Source organism: Eubalaena glacialis, chromosome 20 (assembly GCF_028564815.1).
Source record: "Eubalaena glacialis isolate mEubGla1 chromosome 20, mEubGla1.1.hap2.+ XY, whole genome shotgun sequence".
Classification (NCBI taxonomy): domain Eukaryota; kingdom Metazoa; phylum Chordata; class Mammalia; order Artiodactyla; family Balaenidae; genus Eubalaena; species Eubalaena glacialis.
The window spans coordinates 30,969,160-30,989,755 of record NC_083735.1 but is presented as its reverse complement, the minus strand read 5'-3'; the positions used below and the strand labels follow the sequence as shown (position 1 = coordinate 30,989,755).

The following is a 20,596-nucleotide window of genomic DNA, read 5'->3' as shown; positions in this document are numbered from 1 at the left end:
CCTCTGTTCTCAAACTCTGTGCAGAGGTGCCCTGGATGATGCAGTGAACACACAGAAGAGCCCATACAATCTTTTAAAATCCTGAGAAAGCATAGTGAATCCATCAGACCCCGTGGGAACCACTATCTCCAGGTAATTCACAGTTTCAGCATGAGATGCTACAGTCCTTTCAGTGAGCTCATATTCCCATGAAGCTGGACTTCCAGAGGCTGCTGTGTACCTCCAATCCATCCAACCAATCAATGAGGAACAGGAAATGAAGTTGACAAAGTCCAGCGTAATTCAAAGATTTGAGAAGTTACGCAGTGCCCAACAGGCAAACGCATCCATTAGTCAGTGTGGTTATTTAAGGATAAAGTACAAAATTAAGACTTCTTTCAATGCACGTGCATTATTTTTTTTTTTTATAAATTTATTTATTTATTTTTGTCTGCGTTGGGTCTTCATTGCTGCGGGAGGGCTTTCTCTAGTTGTGGCGAGTCGGGACCACTCCTCGTTGCGGTGCGTGGGCTCCTCACTGCGGTGGCTTCTCCTGCTGCAGAGCATGGGCTCTAGGCGAGCGGGCCTCAGTAGTTGTGGCTCACAGGCTCAGTAGTTGTGGTGCACGGGCCTAGTTGCTCTGCGGCATGTGGGACCTTCGCGTACCAGGGCTCGAACCCATGTCCCCTGCATTGGCAGGCTGATTCTTAACCACTGCGCCACCAGGCAAGTCCCGACGTGCATTATTTTTGCACACGGCTGCTAAGTCATTAGGACATAAATACTCATTAAGTTGTTTGGACACGAAGAGTTATGACATCCTACTGTATACTTTGCTTATTGCTTGAGCAAGAATTAATGACCTGCTAATTAGGCACTGCTCGAAGTGCCTCTCCTCACAAATCTCAGGTGAGAGGCAGAAAGTCAGCTTCCCGGAAAGAGACTCGACTCACTGCCACCCCCATGCCTGCCCCCAGCAGGTGCCATCCTTAGAATGGTGAGCGGGAGAGCATCCCCCAGACCACAGCCAGTATTGTTAGAGGGCGAGGGAGGGCCGATGAGCTGACCCCTGGGAACGGATACTAACTCCTGCACTTTTCATTCTGCCATCGTTCTCCGGCGTTACCTAATCCATACACCACGCTCAAGGATGGGAATGATTTACTTATCCAGCGGCATCAGCTATTCAACCAGGGAGCCAGCTTCCTGAATCGTTTCTTATAGCCTATGAATATTTACAGAGGATTCAAAGATGAGAAAAGTGATCAGTGCCAGAAGCACAGCGGAGATAAAGTGCAAGCTAAGTTTGGAGGAAGACAGAGAAAGGGGGTGGCCTTTTGGCCTGGGCTGGAGGGAAGCTGAAACTTTAGAAGTAATTTTAGGGAAGTTAGCGCTGATACTGTCCCCTGAGTAGAACACGTGCATCTACACTTTTCTTCTTTACCCTTAGGCAGCATCCCCCGGGCCCCAAAGCGATCTCCTGGCTTCTCCATCCAGCCTCAGCTTTGAGTTACCTTAAGCCCACATCCCTAAAAGTAACATTGACCTCAATAACCCAGAGTTTGCAAGTTATGAAAACTGCCTCTACTTTGTATTTAAAACTATGAATATTAGCTCTGCATCTATCTTGCATGTATCTATTGGATTAATCCAAATAATCTAGAAATAAAGTATTTTGCATTAACTGCCACTTAGAAACTGCTAAGTCTTAAGATTTGGTGTTCTTCAGAGTCAGCTCTATAAACCTCAAAGCAACCCGAGAACTTCCAGAGGTCAGACAGTGACACAGATGGGGTTACCCGGCCCCATCATGCGAGCTGCCCCCTAATACCTGGATCAAGAGAATCCAGAATATTAAAAGCTAAAGCAAGAAGGTTCTCCAGCCCCAAAGAGTTTAAGGACCCCACGGCCTTACACCACTGCTTCTGATCTTGAGCAGTGAGGTTGCTGGGTAGAGGATGATTGTACATAAGGAAGGGGTTTTAGGCTAGATAAGACTTTGAAGATAAATGCTAGAAAATCATTAGGCAATCCAGTTCCTGTGGAAACAGAAGCCTACTCAGAGCCCGAATTGTTTAGATGTATCATCCATAATCATTCCTTTAACTATGGTTTTGACCATAAATTGCACAGTGCATTGCCAGGCAGACACAGCCAAAAGGGAGTGTGTAAGAGAGAATAGAAAAGCTCTCAGCTGAAGAATTTTTAGGACAAGAGTGCCATTAACAGCCAAGGAGTGTGAAGCCTCTTAACACTTGCTACTCTGAGTGTGCTCCAAGGACCAAGAGTATCAACATCGCCTGGCAGTTTACTGGAGATGCAAATCTCAGGTCCAGTCCTGGACCACTGGATGAGAACCTACATTTATGAGAGTTTCAGATGACTCATATGCAAATTAAATTTGGAAAGCACTGAATTAGGATTCAGTGGTTCCCATCTCTGGCTAAGGGTTAGAATCACCTGGGAGGAGTTGAATACTTACGGACTCTAGGCCACAACCCAGACCAATTTAATCAGGATCCCTTGGCTCAGGGCATAGCATCAGTAGCACTTTTGCAAGGTGCTTCTAGTGTGCGGCCAGGGCTGGGAACCGTGGGGCTGAAGGAACACCCTCTGGCTTGGACCCCACATTCACCTTGACCTTCCCAAGCATCTGTGATTCCTTGTCTCATCCATTCAACTATAAGTGGCACCGTCTTCCCCATGAGACGTACAGCACCACTCCGGCCCTCTTGGAGTGGAAACATCTTTCATTTCAAGTGGCATCTTGTACAATGACGTGTAGAATTTAGAACTTGGAGCCTAGGCAGAGTCTTGCCGGGTTAGCACGAGGTCTCCCAGAGCACGTTTCCAACCCCCTCCTGTCAGAAGGAAGGTGTAACAGGCTCTACACACCTTTTTGGCTGTTTTCCTGCAGATGTTAGTTTTTAAATAAACTTCCTTTTTCCCTCCTTATTCCAATTGACAGCTTTCTTATTTAATGAATACTAAAATTGTTTTAGGTCTATGGCCATACCACTCTGAACGCACCCGATCTCGTCTGATCTCAGACGCTAAGCAGGGTTGGGCCTGGTTAGTACTTGGATGGGAGACCACCTGGGAATACCGGCTGCAGTAGGCTTTAAAAAAATAAAAAGTAGGGCTTCCCTGGTGGCGCAGTGGTTGAGAATCTGCCTGCCAATGCACGGGACACGGGTTCGAGCCCTGGTCTGGGAGGATCCCACATGCCGCGGGGCAACTGGGCCCGTGAGCCACAATTACTGAGCCTGCACGTCTGGAGCCTGTGCTCCGCAACAAGAGAGGCCGCGATAGTGAGAGGCCCGCGCACCGCGATGAAGAGTGGCCCCCGCTTGCCACAACTGGAGAAAGCCCTCGCACAGAAACGAAAGACCCAACACAGCCATAAATAAATAAATAAAAATTTAAAAAAAAATAAAATAAAAAGTAAAAAATAAATTTTAAAAATTTAGAACTATTTTATTATGTTGCATTAATTCTACAGAAGATTATGTGCTTTCTTAAAAAAAAAATCAAAAGAGACAATGGGAATAAAAAAAATAACATGGTTTTTAAATGAAATCCAACCACAACTCAGGGTGGGGTTTCTAATTAGACAATAAAATGGGGCTAATTGTTCAACCTCATATCGTTGCTGTGAGGATTCAAAGTACCTGCTTGGTGAATGTTAGTTCCCAAGCATCCTGGCCACAGAGGAAACTATGACTGGAACTCAGATCTCCTAACTCCGGCTCCATGCTTTTTCCACTGCCCCACACGGACTTTATTATTATTATTATTTTTTACATCTTTATTGGAGTATAATTGCTTTACAATGGTGTGTTAGTTTCTGCTGTACAACAAAGTGAATCAGCTATATGTATACATATATCCCCATATCTCCTCCCTCTTGAGCCTCCCTCCCACCCTCCCCATCCCACCCCTCTAGGTGGTCACAGAGCATCGAGCTGAGCTCCCTGCTGCGCTGATTTTAGTTCTGCCAAAAGTGGGCCCAGAGGCTGGCCCAGCAAAGACTGGGAACGCGGTGAGCATGAGGAAGGGCAGTGTTGGGTGAGACTAAGCTGACGTAGTGGTAATGAAACGTTCAGGGAGCTTGTTGTAAGTGGCTGGTTACCAAAGTAAACGGCACACGTTGTAGAATGATACGTAAGAGCCAGAGAGCTGGCTCTCGGAAGAACGGGGCATCAGTAACGGTTAAAGGATTTGGAATGGCTGAAACAGAAGAAAGGAGGCTGCAGACTTATACATCTTGAGACTCACAGAGGACTATGGCATTTGGATCAACGGCCAGCTGTTTTCCAAAGCTGCTCAAAGAGGGAAACAGATTGAGTCTGGACCAGTAGGCCTTTGGAAGACAGGTAGCTTAAGGGACTTCATGCCTGATGTGAAGCAGGCTTCCTGGCCCTGGGATGGGGACCTGAGGGAGGTTTACAGAATGTGAGCATTATTAATACCCAGTGGTGGAGGGGAAGAGTGTTTAAATCACACCAGATACCGGGACTTAGAATGAAATGGAACCTTACTGGAAACAGATAGATAGATAAGATGCTAAGTCCAGATTCTGTGAATTTCTAGGTGTAACTAGTCTCTGGATGAAACATAACATTTTTTTTCCAAAAAGCAAAATCCTTGAATATTAAATCATCAGGGTTAAACAGATATATGGACAGCTTTCTTTCTGACTTATTTTGACTAAAAATCCCCTCTCCTTGGTATTAAGAAAGATCACGGAAAACATTGCCAGAGTTAGTTTTCGCCTCCCTCGCCCATCAGCATTCTTGATCTATTAGTTCTGCTATCTGAAAATGAAAATTCAAGTATTAATATTTCATCCGCTCTATTGACTGAAAAGCAAAATGAAGATGTCATGATTAGCACTTTGCACTAATCGAGATGTAATTACAGTGAGAATTCATGAGGAGGCCTTTAACCCCAGACTCCTGCTGCCCGGGTAACTGATTCCAGCGGGTGGGAGAGAGTGGCCATCATGCCTTCCAGTGACCAAGGGATCCTGGCTTCCAAAGACCTTTGTTTTGAGGGCTGCACTTGGAACTCCCAGGTGGTGTCTTTAGCCAGTATCGTTAACTGTAAGAGTGGCTGCAACTCCTGCCCCCTCACAGTAGACAACATCCTCTTGAAAACCTAGATGGATTTTCCATTAAAGCCATAAACTAGTGTGTGCCCATCAGACAAGTGAAGAGAGTCACTTAGCAGGAAATCCTACACAGGAGAAGCAGCTTCTCTGAAGGCTGATCATACAGTAAGAAAGCATGAAATGTCATCTTTCTGTTTTCAGACAGGGAAACTTGCTTGGTGTCTGGATCACATGACAATTTATCATGCAGGATAATCCCTGGAGAAACTGTCTATTTTCCTATAGACTCACTTCATGAAGAGGAAAGGTGCTTTTCTATCGCATTCCAACATGAGAGCCTTGAAGCTGTGGTTTTCCTCACCCCCACGAGAGAAGGAACCCATGCATTTGTTCTGGGCTGGCTGAGAGGCAAAGGGATCTGAGTGTCAGAGGCGTGTGACTGATGTCAGGAAAGGGATTGCTAGGGACTAAGAAGAAAGAGGATTTTACGTATGGATAGAGACCTGGGTGTCCAAGGTGGCAGGACGTCCTGGGAATGTCTACAATGGGACCACAGCCTTCTCTTTGAAAGCCTAGCTTGGCACAGAGGGGATGAAACCACCAAGGAAAGTCACTGACCCGGAGGAATATGCCAGGCTGCACAGGCAGAGAGGAAAGTGAGACCCACTTCTGAGGAAGTCCTGGGTCTTCACCTTGAACCTGTGGAAGCCCAGCACCCAGCAGCCTCCTGGGTGATCAGAAAGTAGCCAGAGCCCACAGGCTGAGGGACCGCTTTGGGGGTACCCACATGCTTCTAGGCCCCTGTGTGGCCCTGAAGACAGAGAGGGTACCCCAAAGAATGACCAAGACTGGCCTTCTCACCAAGCTTCAAGGCTAGAGGACAGAAGTCTTGTAAATTGATTTTTTAAATATAAAGAAATTTAATATTTGTGGCACTCAAGTATTATCCAGTAATTCACACTTACTGCATCTGATTATTGAAGAAACCAAACTGAGTGTTAAGCAAGACTTTTAAGGCTGATGTTTAAAATACATAGATGTTTCAGAGGATGAGAATACAGCCTGGGACATTTACTACCAATTATTTTAGGTGGAATGCTTACTTTACAAGTACCTTCTCGATTTCATAAACTAGACAGTTTTAGGGTTCTTGTCTTTAGTCAATAATTTAAGAGTTGTTGCCAGAAAATCTCTCACTCACAGTTTTCTGAATCATAATGCATTCTGTGTGGATGCCAAGTCCTGACCATGCCTCTTATTGACAGTTTCAGAGTAAGCACAGGAAGTTGATTGCTTTATTGGTCTACTAGATTCCTTCCTAAAAATGTGTCAAAGAACACTTTCTGGAATAAAGGTATAACTGCATCATAAAAGCTGCCGAAATCATCAACTATCTTATACTGCTGTTGGATCACCCAGAGGAGAAAAGTGAGCTTGTGGTATTTAAAAAGATTTGTGAAAATCAGCTGGGAGGTAGCCTCATTGTTGAAATCTTTAATTCTACCCAATCACCGATGCGTTGTTTTATTGGTCATCAAATATAAAATAAAAAGACAGTAGCCTTGATCTAATCATTGTTCCAAGCCTCTTATGATCCACTGTACAAAAGCATGACCAAAAGAATCTGCCTTACCTCTCATGCTAATTCGTTTAAAACCTGACTCCCTTTCTGACTTACTTCACTCTGTATGACAGACTCTAACTCCATCCACCTCACTACAAATAATGCTAACACATATATATGGAATCTAAGGGAAAAAAAAAAAAAAAAGGTCATGAAGAACCTAGTGGCAAGACGGGAATAAAGACACAGACCTACTAGAGAATGGACTTGAAGATATGGGGAGGGGGAAGGGTAAGCTGGGACAAAGTGAGAGAGTGGCATGGACATATATACACTACCAAACGTAAAATAGATAGCTAGTGGGAAGCAACCGCATAGCACAGGAAGATCAGCTCGGTGCTTTGTGACCACCTAGAGGGGTGGGATAGGGAGGGTGGGAGGGAGGGAGATGCAAGAGGGAAGACATATGGGAACATATGTATATGTATAACTGATTCACTTTGTTATAAAGCAGAAACTAACACACCATTGTAAAGCAATTATACTCCAATAAAGATGTTAAAAAAACCCTGATTCCCTACAGGGTAGTCAGCGGCCTGACTTCTGTGTTTTCTCCTGACAGTGTGACACCAGGGAAAGATCACTGCAAGAGAAGAGAAGCCTCTTTGCCATCAACCAGTTTTATCACTTTGGGCAAATAATGTCATCTCTCTAGGCTTCAGTGTCCTCATCGGGAAAATGAGGTGGTTGAAATAATAATCGCTAAGAGCGTTCCAGTTCTGCAACTCTATGAATCTATTACTTGTTGCATTTATAAGCATCAGAAAAGCCACAGTCATCATCGGAACAAGTGCACTGATCTGAGGACAGTGCCTTAGAACAAGCCAGCTTTCCTAATTTAAAAGAAAACACCACTACGAGGATCTGCCTGTTTGACAAACTATTGTTTGCATCTATTAAAGTATCTAGACAGGTTATGCCAGGCACACCAAATAACCTGATTCGGATGACAGAACTGCTGTGGTGGAGAAAATCTTCAATGCAAATATGAGGCACTGATTGGATCTGAAATGCATATATTATTCAAAACGTGAATTTAAGTTTCAAACAGATCCAGAATACCCTTTTCTTTATTCATTCAACAGAGAACTCAAATAAGCAATTGGGTATCAGCCACAGAAATTTATGGAAAAGTTCTAAATCTCTGTCTGTCTCGTTTTCAATAGGAAATAAGGGGAAAAAAGGAGAGAAGCAACAAGATTTCAGAAGAGGAATATACGATAAATACACCCACACACGGGACAAGCAGAGTGGACAAGATCATTGCTTGTCTATTTCTTTCCCCACACAGTGGTTCACTGTTCCCACAAATGAGAAATTCTTTTTTTTTTGAGCTTCATTTTTTTAAATTGAGAGACATTCTTGATTGAAGGTGTATAAATATCTGTCTTTGTGGCTTTATTGCTTCCAATCATCTTAGTGAGAGTCTTGGGGGTTGAACTGTGCTGTTCGTTAGGTAAGCAAATGTCTGTAGATCATTTTACAAAGAATTATTTATCCTCACCTAGAGATCAAGGGAGAAGCCTTAGAAAATGCAATCAGAAATCCTGGGTTCAAGTTCTGATTATATATTTCACTATGTGACACCAGGCAAGTCACCTTACCCTACAGAGCCTCAGTTTCTTCATCAACAAAATGGAGCTAATAATACTTTGTATTTATTACGAAGATTAAACGAAACAATGAAGGTAATATTTCTGAGATAGTATCTTTTTTTTCGGGGGGGTGGGAAATCCAGGGTGAGATAATATCTTAACAATTATCAGTTACGATCATTGATTTTATCATTAGGTTAAAAAAAAAAATATATATATATATATATATCATTAGGTTAGATTCAGCCTGCTCAACTACAGTTTTACCACAGGGCAGGATCTTTTAAAATATGATATATTTTTGCTTCATTGTTGAGAGATGAAAAGACTTTTCGAAAGTTACAGTTTATAAATGTAACAAATATAAAGTAACTTTTGTTATGTAGACAGTTGATTCTTGTTATCCGTGGTAGTTATATCCTATAAACTCTCCAAGAATACTGAATTAGTAAATACTGACCGAGTATTCATTGGGGAAATAGAGAGTTAGGTTCCTGTGAGCCTGTGGTCACATTCTGATCAACTGGTCAATATAGAATCTTGTTTTACGTGTGCTTCTGTTTAAAGACACCTTCTTTAATATATATTTTTGATTCACTAACATTTAACTCAAAGCCAACACATTACAACTCATGCCTGAACAAAGCTTATCTAAACACACACATTTTCCCCGTAAGGCACATCACAGCCTTCTTGCACTTAGGAAAACTAGACAGCATTCCAGGGCCGTAACGGGGAGCCATTTTAAATGGCAAAATTTCCAACAAAAAGCACAAAAATGCAAAACACCTGGCAGGAAATAGATCGCAAAAAAGGCACTTGTTTGCAGTATGAGGGTTGAAATTTCGAAGATAGAGTCTTGCTTTCAGCTGAGAACATACACATGGGGCAACTCAAATTTTTCACCACTTTGCACACATCTGTGAGTGCCTATGAAATGCCATGAGTGCTGATTTTGTGGTTAAAAATAAATTTTAGTGAGTAGGTGAGTTCACAGATACAAAATCCCACAAATAATGAGGACTGTGTGTTTGTGTATACTTATGTAAGTATTTATACACAATCATATATTCATTCAATAATTAATCATTGGCAGGCACTATAGTAAGTATTTTAGATATATATTCTTCCTCCTTTATTATAATAATTATATAATCTCAGTATCACTATAATCTTACCAATATGAAATTGAGGGCTGAGGACTTAAAATCACTTGTAAAATTCACACAGATAGAACCAGAATTTAAAGCTGAGTCTGATTTCAGGGCCTATGTTTGCCCTCTACTTTATTCTGTGTTTCACCAATTTTTTTTTTTTAAATCAAGCAAGTGGCCAGGCATGCCACTTCTTGTCAAATTGGCAAACCACTGCCTTTGATAATCATACTGAACTCAAATTTAATGACCAAGGTAACAATTCGAAAACCAAGCTATAGATATTTAAATGCCTATCCTTATTCTAATTCATGCTTCCAATTTTCAGTCTTCTAACAAGTATTTATTAAATGCCTACTATGTGCCAGTAAGTGTTGTATGTGCAGTCATCAACACAGAGGTAATGCCAGGATGCCTCTGGAGCACGTCAGAACTGTTCTCCATCCATCTTCTAGGGTTAAGATATACACACATTACAGCAACTTCAAACTCTTACGGGCCAAAAAATGAAAGAAAGGTTATTGGTAAATGTGATGCCATTACCTGTCAAGCCAGTGATGTCTGAGAGTTATATAAAAGAAAGTGCTCAGTATCCATTCTGGCTAAGAATGATGGATGTATTCATAAAAGCTTATGCGTGAAACAGTAACTTTCAGGGACAATGTATCAAGCAGGATGGATTAGGCTCTCCTGCAGTAACAAACAGCCCCCAAGTATCACAATAAAGGCCTCTTTTTTGCTCTTGCAAAGTCTAGTGTAGGTTGAATGGTCCTTCTCCATCCTGTAGCCCGGTCTTAAGACATCTACTCCCAACCAATTGAAAGTCTGGGGAAGGTAGGAAGCAAAGGGTGTTTGGATGAGCAATGTCTCTGCCACAAACACAAATAAATTTTCCCGTTAATCCTAAATATAATACCTAACCATACAGACTATGGGTAATCTTAAATCTCACTTTGATTAATGGTAGGCAACGGGAAATACCTGTAGTTTAAAGTTTTTATTCTAAGCTTCAAATTTCTTCTAAATCGTTTACATTTTCTTCAAGAAAACTTTTTAAAGGACAGTTAAAGGATGTTTCTTTTAGGATTTTCTTTAGGATTTTGAGTCAGAGCTCAGTCTCATTCTTATTTCAATTATTTTGTTTGTATGGGTTGGTCATAAAGAGAAAGGGGAAAAATCACTAGCTAGCAAGCATAATATCGGGGCCAGTGACTTCAGTTAAATGAAGGTGGTTGTATCCTGTGTTGAACAGTGTCTCCCCTCAAATTCATGTCCGCTCAGAATTTCAGAATGGGAACTCCTTTGGAAATAGGGTTTTTGCAGATATAATTATTTAGACTAAGATGGACCATACTGGATTAGGGTGAGCCATAGATCCAATAACTGGTATCTTTATAAGAAGAGGAAAGGACACACAGATGCAAGGGAGGAAGGTCATGTGACAATGGAAGCAGAGACTGGGATGATGGATCCAGAAAGCCAAGGACTGCCAGGAGGCTCCAGAAGGTAGGCAAGGATTTTTCCCCAGAGCCTCAGTGTGAGCGAGGCCCTGCCCACACCTTGATCTCAGACTTCTAGCCTCCAGAAATGTGAGCATAAATTTCTTTCGTTTTAAGCCACCCAGTTTATGAGAGGTTGTTACAGCACTCCTGGGAAACTATACCGATCAGACTTCAGATTTCAAATAAGAATTTAAAATCAGGAGGTATACGCATATGAAGGTTTTGATCAAATCTGGTTATAATTTCATCTCTTTCGTTTTCTAAATGTCTTTGAATGTCAGGCCTAGTGGAGATATTTGCTATCACTCACATCGTGCAGCTTCTCTGGAGAATTCCTTGTTCTCAACAAGAGGGAGCCACTGGCCTCCCCTCATTCTCTGTTCTCAAGGTACCTCCCCAAGGCTCGTCTCTCTAACTTCCCCCCATCTGTCCTGATCTCTCCACTAACCCCTATCCGGTGTCTCCCCAGCTTCTCAAAGGTGTGTGGTCCTGGGGAATGTTTCATTTTATACACACACACCTATAATACCACCACTCTCTCTCCTCGCCGCCTCTCCCCCAAGATCATTCACTGTCTAGATCAGAGGTGGGCAAACCTTCCACATAAAGGACCTCGGAGCAAATATTTTAGGCTTTGTGGATTCTGTGGTTTCAACTCTGCCATCGTGGCACAGAAGCGGCCTAGACAGAACGCAGGTGAATGAGCACGGTCGTGTTCCAATCAAACTTTATTTATGGAACACCGAAATATGAATTTTCTGTATTTTCCCTGTGTCACAAAATATTCTTCTTTTGATTTTTTTTTAAACCGCTTAAATGCATAAACACCATTTGGGGCTTGCAGACCACACAGAACGGGCAATAAGAGGTCAGATGTGGTTCTCGGGCCAAAGTTTGCTAAACCTGATCTAGCTCAGCGGTTCTCAACTGGGGTCAACTTTGTCCCCCAGGAAACATCCGGCAATGTCTAGAGACATTTCCTATTGTCACATGTCTAGTGGGGCTCTTTTGTCATCTAGTGGGTGGAAGCCAGGGACGCTGCTAAACATTGTACAATGCACAGGACAGCACCCCTCCCCTAACCAAGAATTAGCCAGTTACAAATGTCAGCGCCACTGAGATTAGAAACTCTGAGCTAGATAAAGGGTTCCTGTGAGAAACTGAGAGCCCTCCCTAACACCCCACGCCATAGGTTATATAGTTATTAAGGCCCTAGTTGGACAACTCTCATCCTAAATTCTTCTCAGATCTCACCAACTGCAATGATTCTAACTGTTCTTCAATAGATCCTGTGTATCCATAGATCTTCACGGTGTCTTGTTCATTGTAGCCAAGGGCCCACATTTCCTCCACCAAACGGCGAGCCTCAGAAGGGCGTGTAGTGTCTTACCCACCTTTACATTCGCAGGACCAAGGGTGACAGGAACTGAGCTAGGAAAACAATGAACTAAAACCTCCAAGTTATGAACTCACTTGAGGCAGGTACCAGGTGAGGGAATTCCAGCTTCCGTAGAGAAGCTACTTCTATGAGCCCTTAGAGTGGAATTTTCTGTCCCAGAATGCCAGAGTTGCTGGGTGAATCGATGGCCAACAAGGCCCCATGCTTGTTGCAGCAGGAACTACCTTTGGCCAGAAAGTCAGTGGGACTGGAGCTGGTTGAGAATAGCCAGTAGGACTTCCTGCAGCCCCTCTTATGGCATCAGTGGAATCTTCAATTACCCGTTAAGCTTGGTGTCCTGTGGCATCACGAGGCTGGAGCAGGTGGGACCACAGAGCCAGAAATAGATCTGCAGAATCCCGCAGCTCTGTGTTTGCCCTGCCCTGCTCCCATCCAATGCACCCGACGGCCCTTGGATCCCTGACTCAGCCCCTCCTCCTAACCTCTGAGTTTCTCTCACCCTGACCCTGCTTTGCTCTCCCCATCTCACAGCCCACCTCTGCCCCACCCCAAGCTTCTGCACTGACTATGCCTCTTCCTCCTATGATTTCTGGACTCGGCCAGTCCACACCCTGGACATCCCAGGCCAACACCACCAATGGCTCCCTCCCTGCACACAGCACAGAGCCCCACTTCTCCCATCCTCCGACTTGCCCTCTGCTCAAATCCGGTCTCCTGCTCGGTCCTATTAGCTCCATCCTCCCTCTCTGCCCAGTCATGCTGGATTATGTCTCCTTTGGCAGATTTCCCTGGTTGTTTTGATTCGTCTTCTCCCCAGGTTCCTGTGACCTGTACCCTGACCCCTACATCTGCACTCGTACTTGTCCTCAGGCAGGGACAGAACGCCAGGTGACACTGGCTGTCACTCTCTGTTTCAAGAACACGGAAGACAGGCAAGCTTGTGTCCGGGGAGGATGCGGGAGAACAAGTGTGGAGCCCTGTTCCCTCCAGGAGGTGCTCTTGGTAAAGTAGATTCACCCAACGGAAGCAGCCTTGGATGACAAGACAAAAGAGTATTTCAAGAGCAAAATTATATAGCCCGGAGTTCAGAGCAGGGTAAATAAAAACAGCTTCATTTCCTAAGCAAACAGAGCAAAACATTTCCTGAGCTCTACGTGGCCCTGTGATTAGCACTTTGCACTTATTAATCAGATCCTATAATCATTGTGGAAAGCCTTTGATATAAGTAACAGCATTAGACCCATTGTACAGATTGGGAAAGGGCAGTCCGGGCAGGTGAAGTCCTCAGCCAGTAAAGGGTGGGGTCTGACTGACCTGCTTAATATCACAGGACAAAGTCAGCAGCGGTTTTGCACAGCGAAGTAATAAGTTATAGTTGGGGGTAAGGCCCTGATACACAGATATACCTCCTTCCCTCAGGCAAGTCTCTGAAAACAGTCACATCAGTTCCCTATGTTGAATTTGAGGCTCCCCAAGGTGAAATAAGTAAAATATACATAAAGGAGTGTCCTGTTTGGCTAAGTATTTACTTAGCCCAGGTGTGTTAGTTTCCTCTGGCTGCTGTCACAAAGTACCACAAAATTAGTGGCTTAAAGCAACACAGTTTTACTGTATCACCATTCTGGAGGTCAGAAATCTTAATTCCATAGGCAACCTCAGTTGCCCCTTGCCATGTAACACATATTCACAGGTTCTGGGGATTCGGAAGTGGACACATTCGGATACACTATTTGGTCTCCTCCAGGCAGTGACAGTACCCTTGGGGCGCCACCAATGGCAGACCTGCAGCCATTGAACATATACCCCTACAGGGCACCCAGGCAGCCACGGGGAAAATCCAGCACCGCTTATGGCACAGGAGCCCAGAATGGAGCCATCCACCTGGTTCCTCATCCTCCCCTGCTCTGTTGGAAGTGCTCCCCTTCACCTACAGACTTGGCTCCTGTGAGAGGCCTCCAGGGCCAATCCCTGCCTTCTGTGAGCAGGTTTACATCAACCTTCTAGCCCTTTGTGTTTCCACTCTGATCACACAGCTCCTTCCATATACCTGAGATTGGCACTCTCTTCTGGGCCTTCATTCTGGTGTCTGGTTCCTTATTTGATCCTTCAGAGACGTTGAATTCTTGTCTTTTCTTTTTTTTTTAAATAAATTTATTTACTTTATTTATTTATTTTTGGCTGCCTTGGGTCTTTGTTGCTGCACGCGGGCTTTCTCTAGTTGCGGCGAGCGGGGGCTACTCTCCGTTCCGGTGCGCGGGCCTCTCATTGCGGTGGCTTCTCCTGTTGCACAGCATGGGCTCTAGGTGCACGGGCTTCAGTAGTTGTGGCTCGCGGGCTCTAGAGCGCAGGCTCAGTAGTTGTGGCGCACGGGCTTAGTTGCTCTGCGGCATGTGGGATGTTCCCGGACCAGGGCTCAAACCCGTGTCCTCTGCATTGGCAGGCAGATTCTTAACCACTGCGTCACCAGGGAAGCCCGAGTTCTTGTCTTGAAAAAGATTTACTGTCACCTCTATTTGCTTGCCAGTCCTCAGTCCCAGATGCAGAGTCCTGCCCTCAGCTGGGTGGCTGCGTCTCTCTCCACCTGACAGGTTTCCTAAACGCCAGAGCCTGTTTGTGTCCTCGGCTCCGTGGCCACCCCCTGTCCCTGAGTTCACAGTCCCTGCTCCCCCGGCCCACCAGCACCAGCACTGCCCCCCTCTCCTGGGCCAGGCCCCACCTTGGTTCACAGAACTCATCCCAGAAAGGTCCGTCTCCAAGGAGACCCAATCCCGGGCACCCTTGTGCTCCTCCCAAGGCAGAGTTTGAATAACCCCATGTTAATAATCAGAACGTCAGAGGCTCTGAGAGAGGAAAGGGGTCAGGCTGCCTACTACCCCCCATCAACTCACCAAAGGCTCACCTGGGAAGAACACAAGACCTTCTACTTTTCAAAGCACTTTTCAATCTATCATTTGCTCTGTAAAAGGGCCAGTGAGGTAAATGCATCCAGTATAAGAAATAGACGACTGATGGGAAAACTAAGGTTGAAAAGTATGTGGAGCTACTAAAGGAGAGGTGACAAGACAGAGCCAGGGCCTCACTTCCTGTCTCCTGACTCCCAGGCTAGGATTTCTTCTGCCATATTATGTCAGTGGGTCAAGCCTGTAGGTAGCATCCGCTGAGAATCTCAGGGTTGGAAGGTCTTTAAATGTCATCCAGGCTAACCATGTAATCTAGGGACATTAAATGTCCTCTAGGCTAATGTCATGATGGTGGCAGCCCCTCAGGAAATGCCCTGCCAAGTGGTCAGCCAGCCTCTGCTTCAAAAGCAGCCCCCAGACACACAGCTCACCTTTAAGTGTCTCTGAACATTAATAAAGCCTTCCTTATCTTGAGCTCTGATCTAACCCCCTAATGTCTACCTACTCATTGGTTGAATCTGTTGCACCCACGCACACACATGCATGTGTGCACACACACATATGCATACACACACACACACATAACAGGGAAGAGCCAAACTGGACTACCTGTTGGATCTGTTTCTTTTACCGTAACCTTTGCTTTCCGCTGCTTTTGTTCATTAAAAGGGTACTGTCTATACATAATTGCCTGCCTTGGGGAACCCTGCCCCTCTGCCTGAATGTTAAACTGAAGTGTCTTTGTTCAGGGAAACTCTGGACCCTGTTCCACCTGTAGATGGCTGCAAGAAAGAAGAAATGAACACATCCCCTCCCGGAGGCTGGCCATTCCAGGGGATAGTTGCATAACTTATGGCCTTCTTACTTTACTTCCTCATCTCCTTCCTTTCTCTATGCTATAAAATAAAGTGGCATCCAAACCCCGATAAGATGGTTATTTTGAGACTTTAGTCTGCCATAATCTCGGTCTGGCGGCTTTCCGAATAAAGTCGTATTCCCTGCCTCAACACCTTGTCTCCGATTTATTGGCCTGTCGTGCGGCGAGCAGAGCGAACTTGGACCCGGTAACACACACACAGCATGACTCTTTCCCATGACAGCCTTCTGAGTAATCTCTTTGCCGTGCTAACCAACCCCGCTTCCTTTCCTCTCCCTCCAGTGAGAGGATTTCCATGCCCTTCACCATTCTGGCCTCTGTCCTCTGAGTCACCTCGAAACGCTTCCCACAGTGTGGCAGTGACACGACCACGGCAGCCTCAATCTAGCCTCCGAGCTGGGCAAGACCTCCACACTGAAGTCTGCCAAGCCTTGGAGAACGTGGTGGGTCCCGAGTCTTCATCACGCTCTCATCTTACAGAAGGATCTAGAAAAGCGTGAACTGGAGCAGAGATTCCACAACACACTAACAAACAAGATCCGGAACTGGGTTTTGTTCTAGTGGCCCTGCCAAGCATTTCAGAAATTCTAGTAAATACATGTCCATCTGGAAAGGCAACCCAAACCTAAACTATGTAATTCGGCAGGATCCCCAGCTGATGCTTGATCAAAGCACATCTTGAGTAGGAGGAAAGGTAATGATTCCCGGATACCAACTGCTCGCCTTCATCGGATGGAGTAGCTCGGAGAAGCAATGAGTTGTGCTTCAATCATTCCTAACCCAGAAATCGCCACCGTTCAGGAGCCTGTTATTTCTGGAGGGGAGGCTTCAGCAGCACACCTGAGCAGGGAGATTGCTTCTGAATTCAGTTGTTTGGGATTTATATGTTCTCTTTTTTCCTTTTGTTTTCATGATAGAAGTAATGTCAAGCCAAGCTGGTTGATGAGGCAGAGCAGTTCCTAGATGGGCAGAGGACGGTGAAGCTTCGGGCACCACTGCTGGGTTCGGCTGCAGGCAGCAAGGGCGAATGGCAGGCAATCCCGACGCCACTCAAGGAGCAAAGGGGTTGCACTTGGGGGCTCAGGAAGCCCATGGCCTGGGTATTCTTTTCTGCTGCCTCTTGGTCCTTATCCTGCATTTGCAGTAACTGCATTTTGCTGGAGACCAAGCCTCAACCTCTATCCTAGGCCTGGCAAACCGGGTTCCTGATGTGTCCTTATACTTGGTTTCCAGCCCAGCACTCTGGTCTAAAATGACGGTGCCCTGCCATGCTCTGAACAGCCTTTTCTTTCCCTAGAGCCCCAGGACTGCAGCCAGCACCCTGCTACCACCTGCCCGACTTTCTTGATGCTGGTACCCTGCTTGAGTCTCAGCACGATCTCGGTACCCAGAATCTCCATTGCTGGATTCCACCCTCCTATCAGGCCCTCCACCCTTGTCCTGCGCCTCAGGACATAATGCCTACCCTCTGCTTACACTTGTACCTAATGACTCACCTCCCTGTAGGAGGACACATTGCTTTCTTTGCTCCCTGCCAGCAGCTGGGTTGACAACAACACCAGCCCAGAGACCAATGTAGCTTCCCAGGCTCTCCAGTTCTGTCTGAAGTTACCATGTTCCAAGATCCTTTCTGCTCAAAGCAGCTTTGGAGGAGAATGGATGAGCGGTTACGCTGCAGAAAGGGAGATGCTGGGAAAAGACAACCAGCATCTGTTTCCATAGCCCAAGCCACGAGCTGTGAGTGCTACCTTCCCCCCGCCCATCCCCATTCCCTCCTCACCCACCCAGCGCCTTGATGCCTGTCACAGCGAGGACTGGGCCAGCTCCGTGGACACCAAGACTAAGTCATTAAGGAAACACTGCAGTTCAAGTATTTTAGATTTTTCTCCTTTGGGATATATTGATGGCAGCTAACAACTCTGAGGATAACTCAGAAAAACAAACTGATGCTTGGTTATCTTAAGGACGTACTGAAATTCACAAAGCACTATTTTTTTTTGCCTGGTGGTGATTTTTTTTACAGAAATAATAACTCCCATTTGCTAATCAATGTGATAAACAAAGATATAGCCTCTTCTCTTCCATCACCACCCCCAAAATTAATTTTAACAGCAATACTAAGCTTAGGCAGAGAGGACAAATGGGCTAGTTACACATTCATGGAGAACAGGTAAAAACTTTCCAGTGGTTGTTTCTTTGAGGTGTCTATTTTAAGAGATTTGAGAGGGAGTAGGTTACAAGGTGAGTATCCAACCTTTTAGAGAGCAAAAATCAAGAGTTTCGACCAAGTGCCTGCTTATCAAATGTCAACACACAGAATGTGCCTAAATCAAGCTGAGCTTGTCTCCAAATTCCACGTGTTTTGCAACGCCATCCTATATCTGAATGTCATAGCCACCTTTACAAAAACAAGTCTTTAGTTCAACTAAGTAGAAAAATGCAGTGAAAAGATGCCTTGCTCGTCTCCAAGTAAAAGCAGATATCTTTCTTAAGAAAAACACCAGTGAGGATAAAAGCCAAGTATTGTTTTAGACTCTCTTCAATTTCAAAAATACCATTGAAAAAATAATTACACCCACGATTTATGCATGATTCATTAGGCAGCCAGATACAATGCACTGCTACCTTGTAATTGCACTGAAAAAGTCAACATCATGAAATATACCCTCAACTTCTTGGGATTATCACCTAGTCTAGTAACATCCTTGCCACAATGTAAATCTTGTCCAAAGAATCTATCTTGATTAAATGATAACAGTAGTAATTTAGTTCTATGACTTAATAGACTTCTGAAGAATTTTTTTTTGTTACTTCTGAAGAACTAGAGGGTCAAATGATCTGTTATCAATGTTTAAGCTTTTTGTTGTGAAAGTTAATAGGCTTGAATCACAAGATTCCCTACAAAGATGACTGAAATGTCATCTGGGGGGAGGCAGTGGGTGCACCTCGGGTGTCAGCACATGAAAGTGTTTTTAAAGACTCCCATTTTCCTCCTCCCTATCCCCATGAAGATAAGAACATTATCCAGGAGTAAGTAGGGAAGCAATATGTATACAATACACTATCCATCACCCCTACTGATTACAGACCAAAACTAGAAAGGACAGTGTTCCTTACATAATAGATAGATTATCTTACATAATATATGATAAATATGACAGACAACATCTTGCAGGATGGAAACAGCCATTCAGAAGATGCAAACTGCTGAATTACGAATCTGAAGGCGCCAGGTTGAGAGAACCAGCCCTTGGATTTAACAGTCTTATGACAGCACAAGTTCCGCTGGGCTACCTGCTCACCCTTTAGGTTTTCCTCTCATCCACTCTCATCCTGGCAGCCACCCGTGAAGAGGGAGCCTGATGAACGGGACGGGCACTGGATTTCAGTGTCTCCCCGCCATCACTGTTCAGACACCTACCTGTGGTCGTTAATGGGGTTTTCTCTCCTAGCAACAGTTTTAACCTTTTGGCATGGATTTTGCCTTGATAATGTGAGTCAGCCACCACCGCAGAGGTGAAGGACATGTTACAGAGGGTGCAGCACTTGTTTTTATCCACCATGTCGGCATCACTTCCCTGTGAGGGAGAGAGATGAAAAGAACATTAGAGAGAGCCCCAAGGCCTCTGATGTTTTTGTCCCATTCTGTTCTGTTGCACGTGAAACTTGCCATAGACTTTCTTCTTGAAATGTCTGTATTGTCTTTGCTCTGCAGTCTCTTTTTTCTTCTCCATGATAATCATCATCAAAACTTTCTCAGTTACTAACTTCAACCTATATTTAATAGGGACCACTACTGCCGGGCACTGGGAACACAGGACAAAGGGCGGATATGAACTACCCGCAGAAAACCAAGGCCCACAGCAGGTGAAAACACAGTGCATCTGGCACCGGGAGGAATGGCGTCTCTCACTGCATCCATTATACGCATCAAAGTAAGCAAAATATCAGAGTTCACATGGCCTGAATTATTTAGCAAAAATTATCATTTGGCATTCAGCTCTGCCTTTGACTCACTTTAGTCTCACCAGGATATGTGGTCCCATGTTCAAGATTTTTTTAAAGATTTCTTTAAGGAAATGAATATTTTTCATAATTAACTTGAGTCTATATCATAAAGCTATGGTGAGCATGCTGGCTGAATTTTCCAAATGAGTTTGTACCATTTTCCTTTTCTTCAGGACAGGTGATTCATTAACTGCTGCACAAAATACTTAAATCCAGCTTGATTTTTATTCCTTTGTAAGACCGCATGAAAATGAATAATGATTTGAGAAAATAAATCCTTTGTCAGACCATGTGACCTGTCTATTGTGCTCACAGATCATCAATTACTTATATTTTGTGAGGGGAAGATTAATCCATGGGCTCCCCTCCTGCCTAGTTAGAAATTGAAGGCAAAGAAGACTCTCAGATAAGGAGTTAATCTATTCCTTATGGAACGGCAGTAGCA

At 44.5% G+C, this 20,596-nt stretch overlaps 1 protein-coding gene and 1 non-coding gene across 2 annotated transcripts in view; one reads left to right on the top strand and one right to left on the bottom strand.

The window, feature by feature from the left end:
• Positions 1-20,596, bottom strand: part of ZMAT4 (zinc finger matrin-type 4) — a 305,476-nt gene that overhangs the window by 95,662 nt on the left and 189,218 nt on the right. Inside the window, exon 4 of the mRNA XM_061177366.1 lies at positions 19,565-19,721. Coding sequence (XP_061033349.1) covers positions 19,565-19,721 — 157 coding nt within the window. The remainder of the gene's footprint in view (positions 1-19,564; positions 19,722-20,596) is intronic.
• Positions 2,982-3,100, top strand: LOC133081490 (5S ribosomal RNA). Its single transcript, XR_009698831.1, has one exon. It is a non-coding gene; the product is annotated as a 5S ribosomal RNA (ribosomal RNA).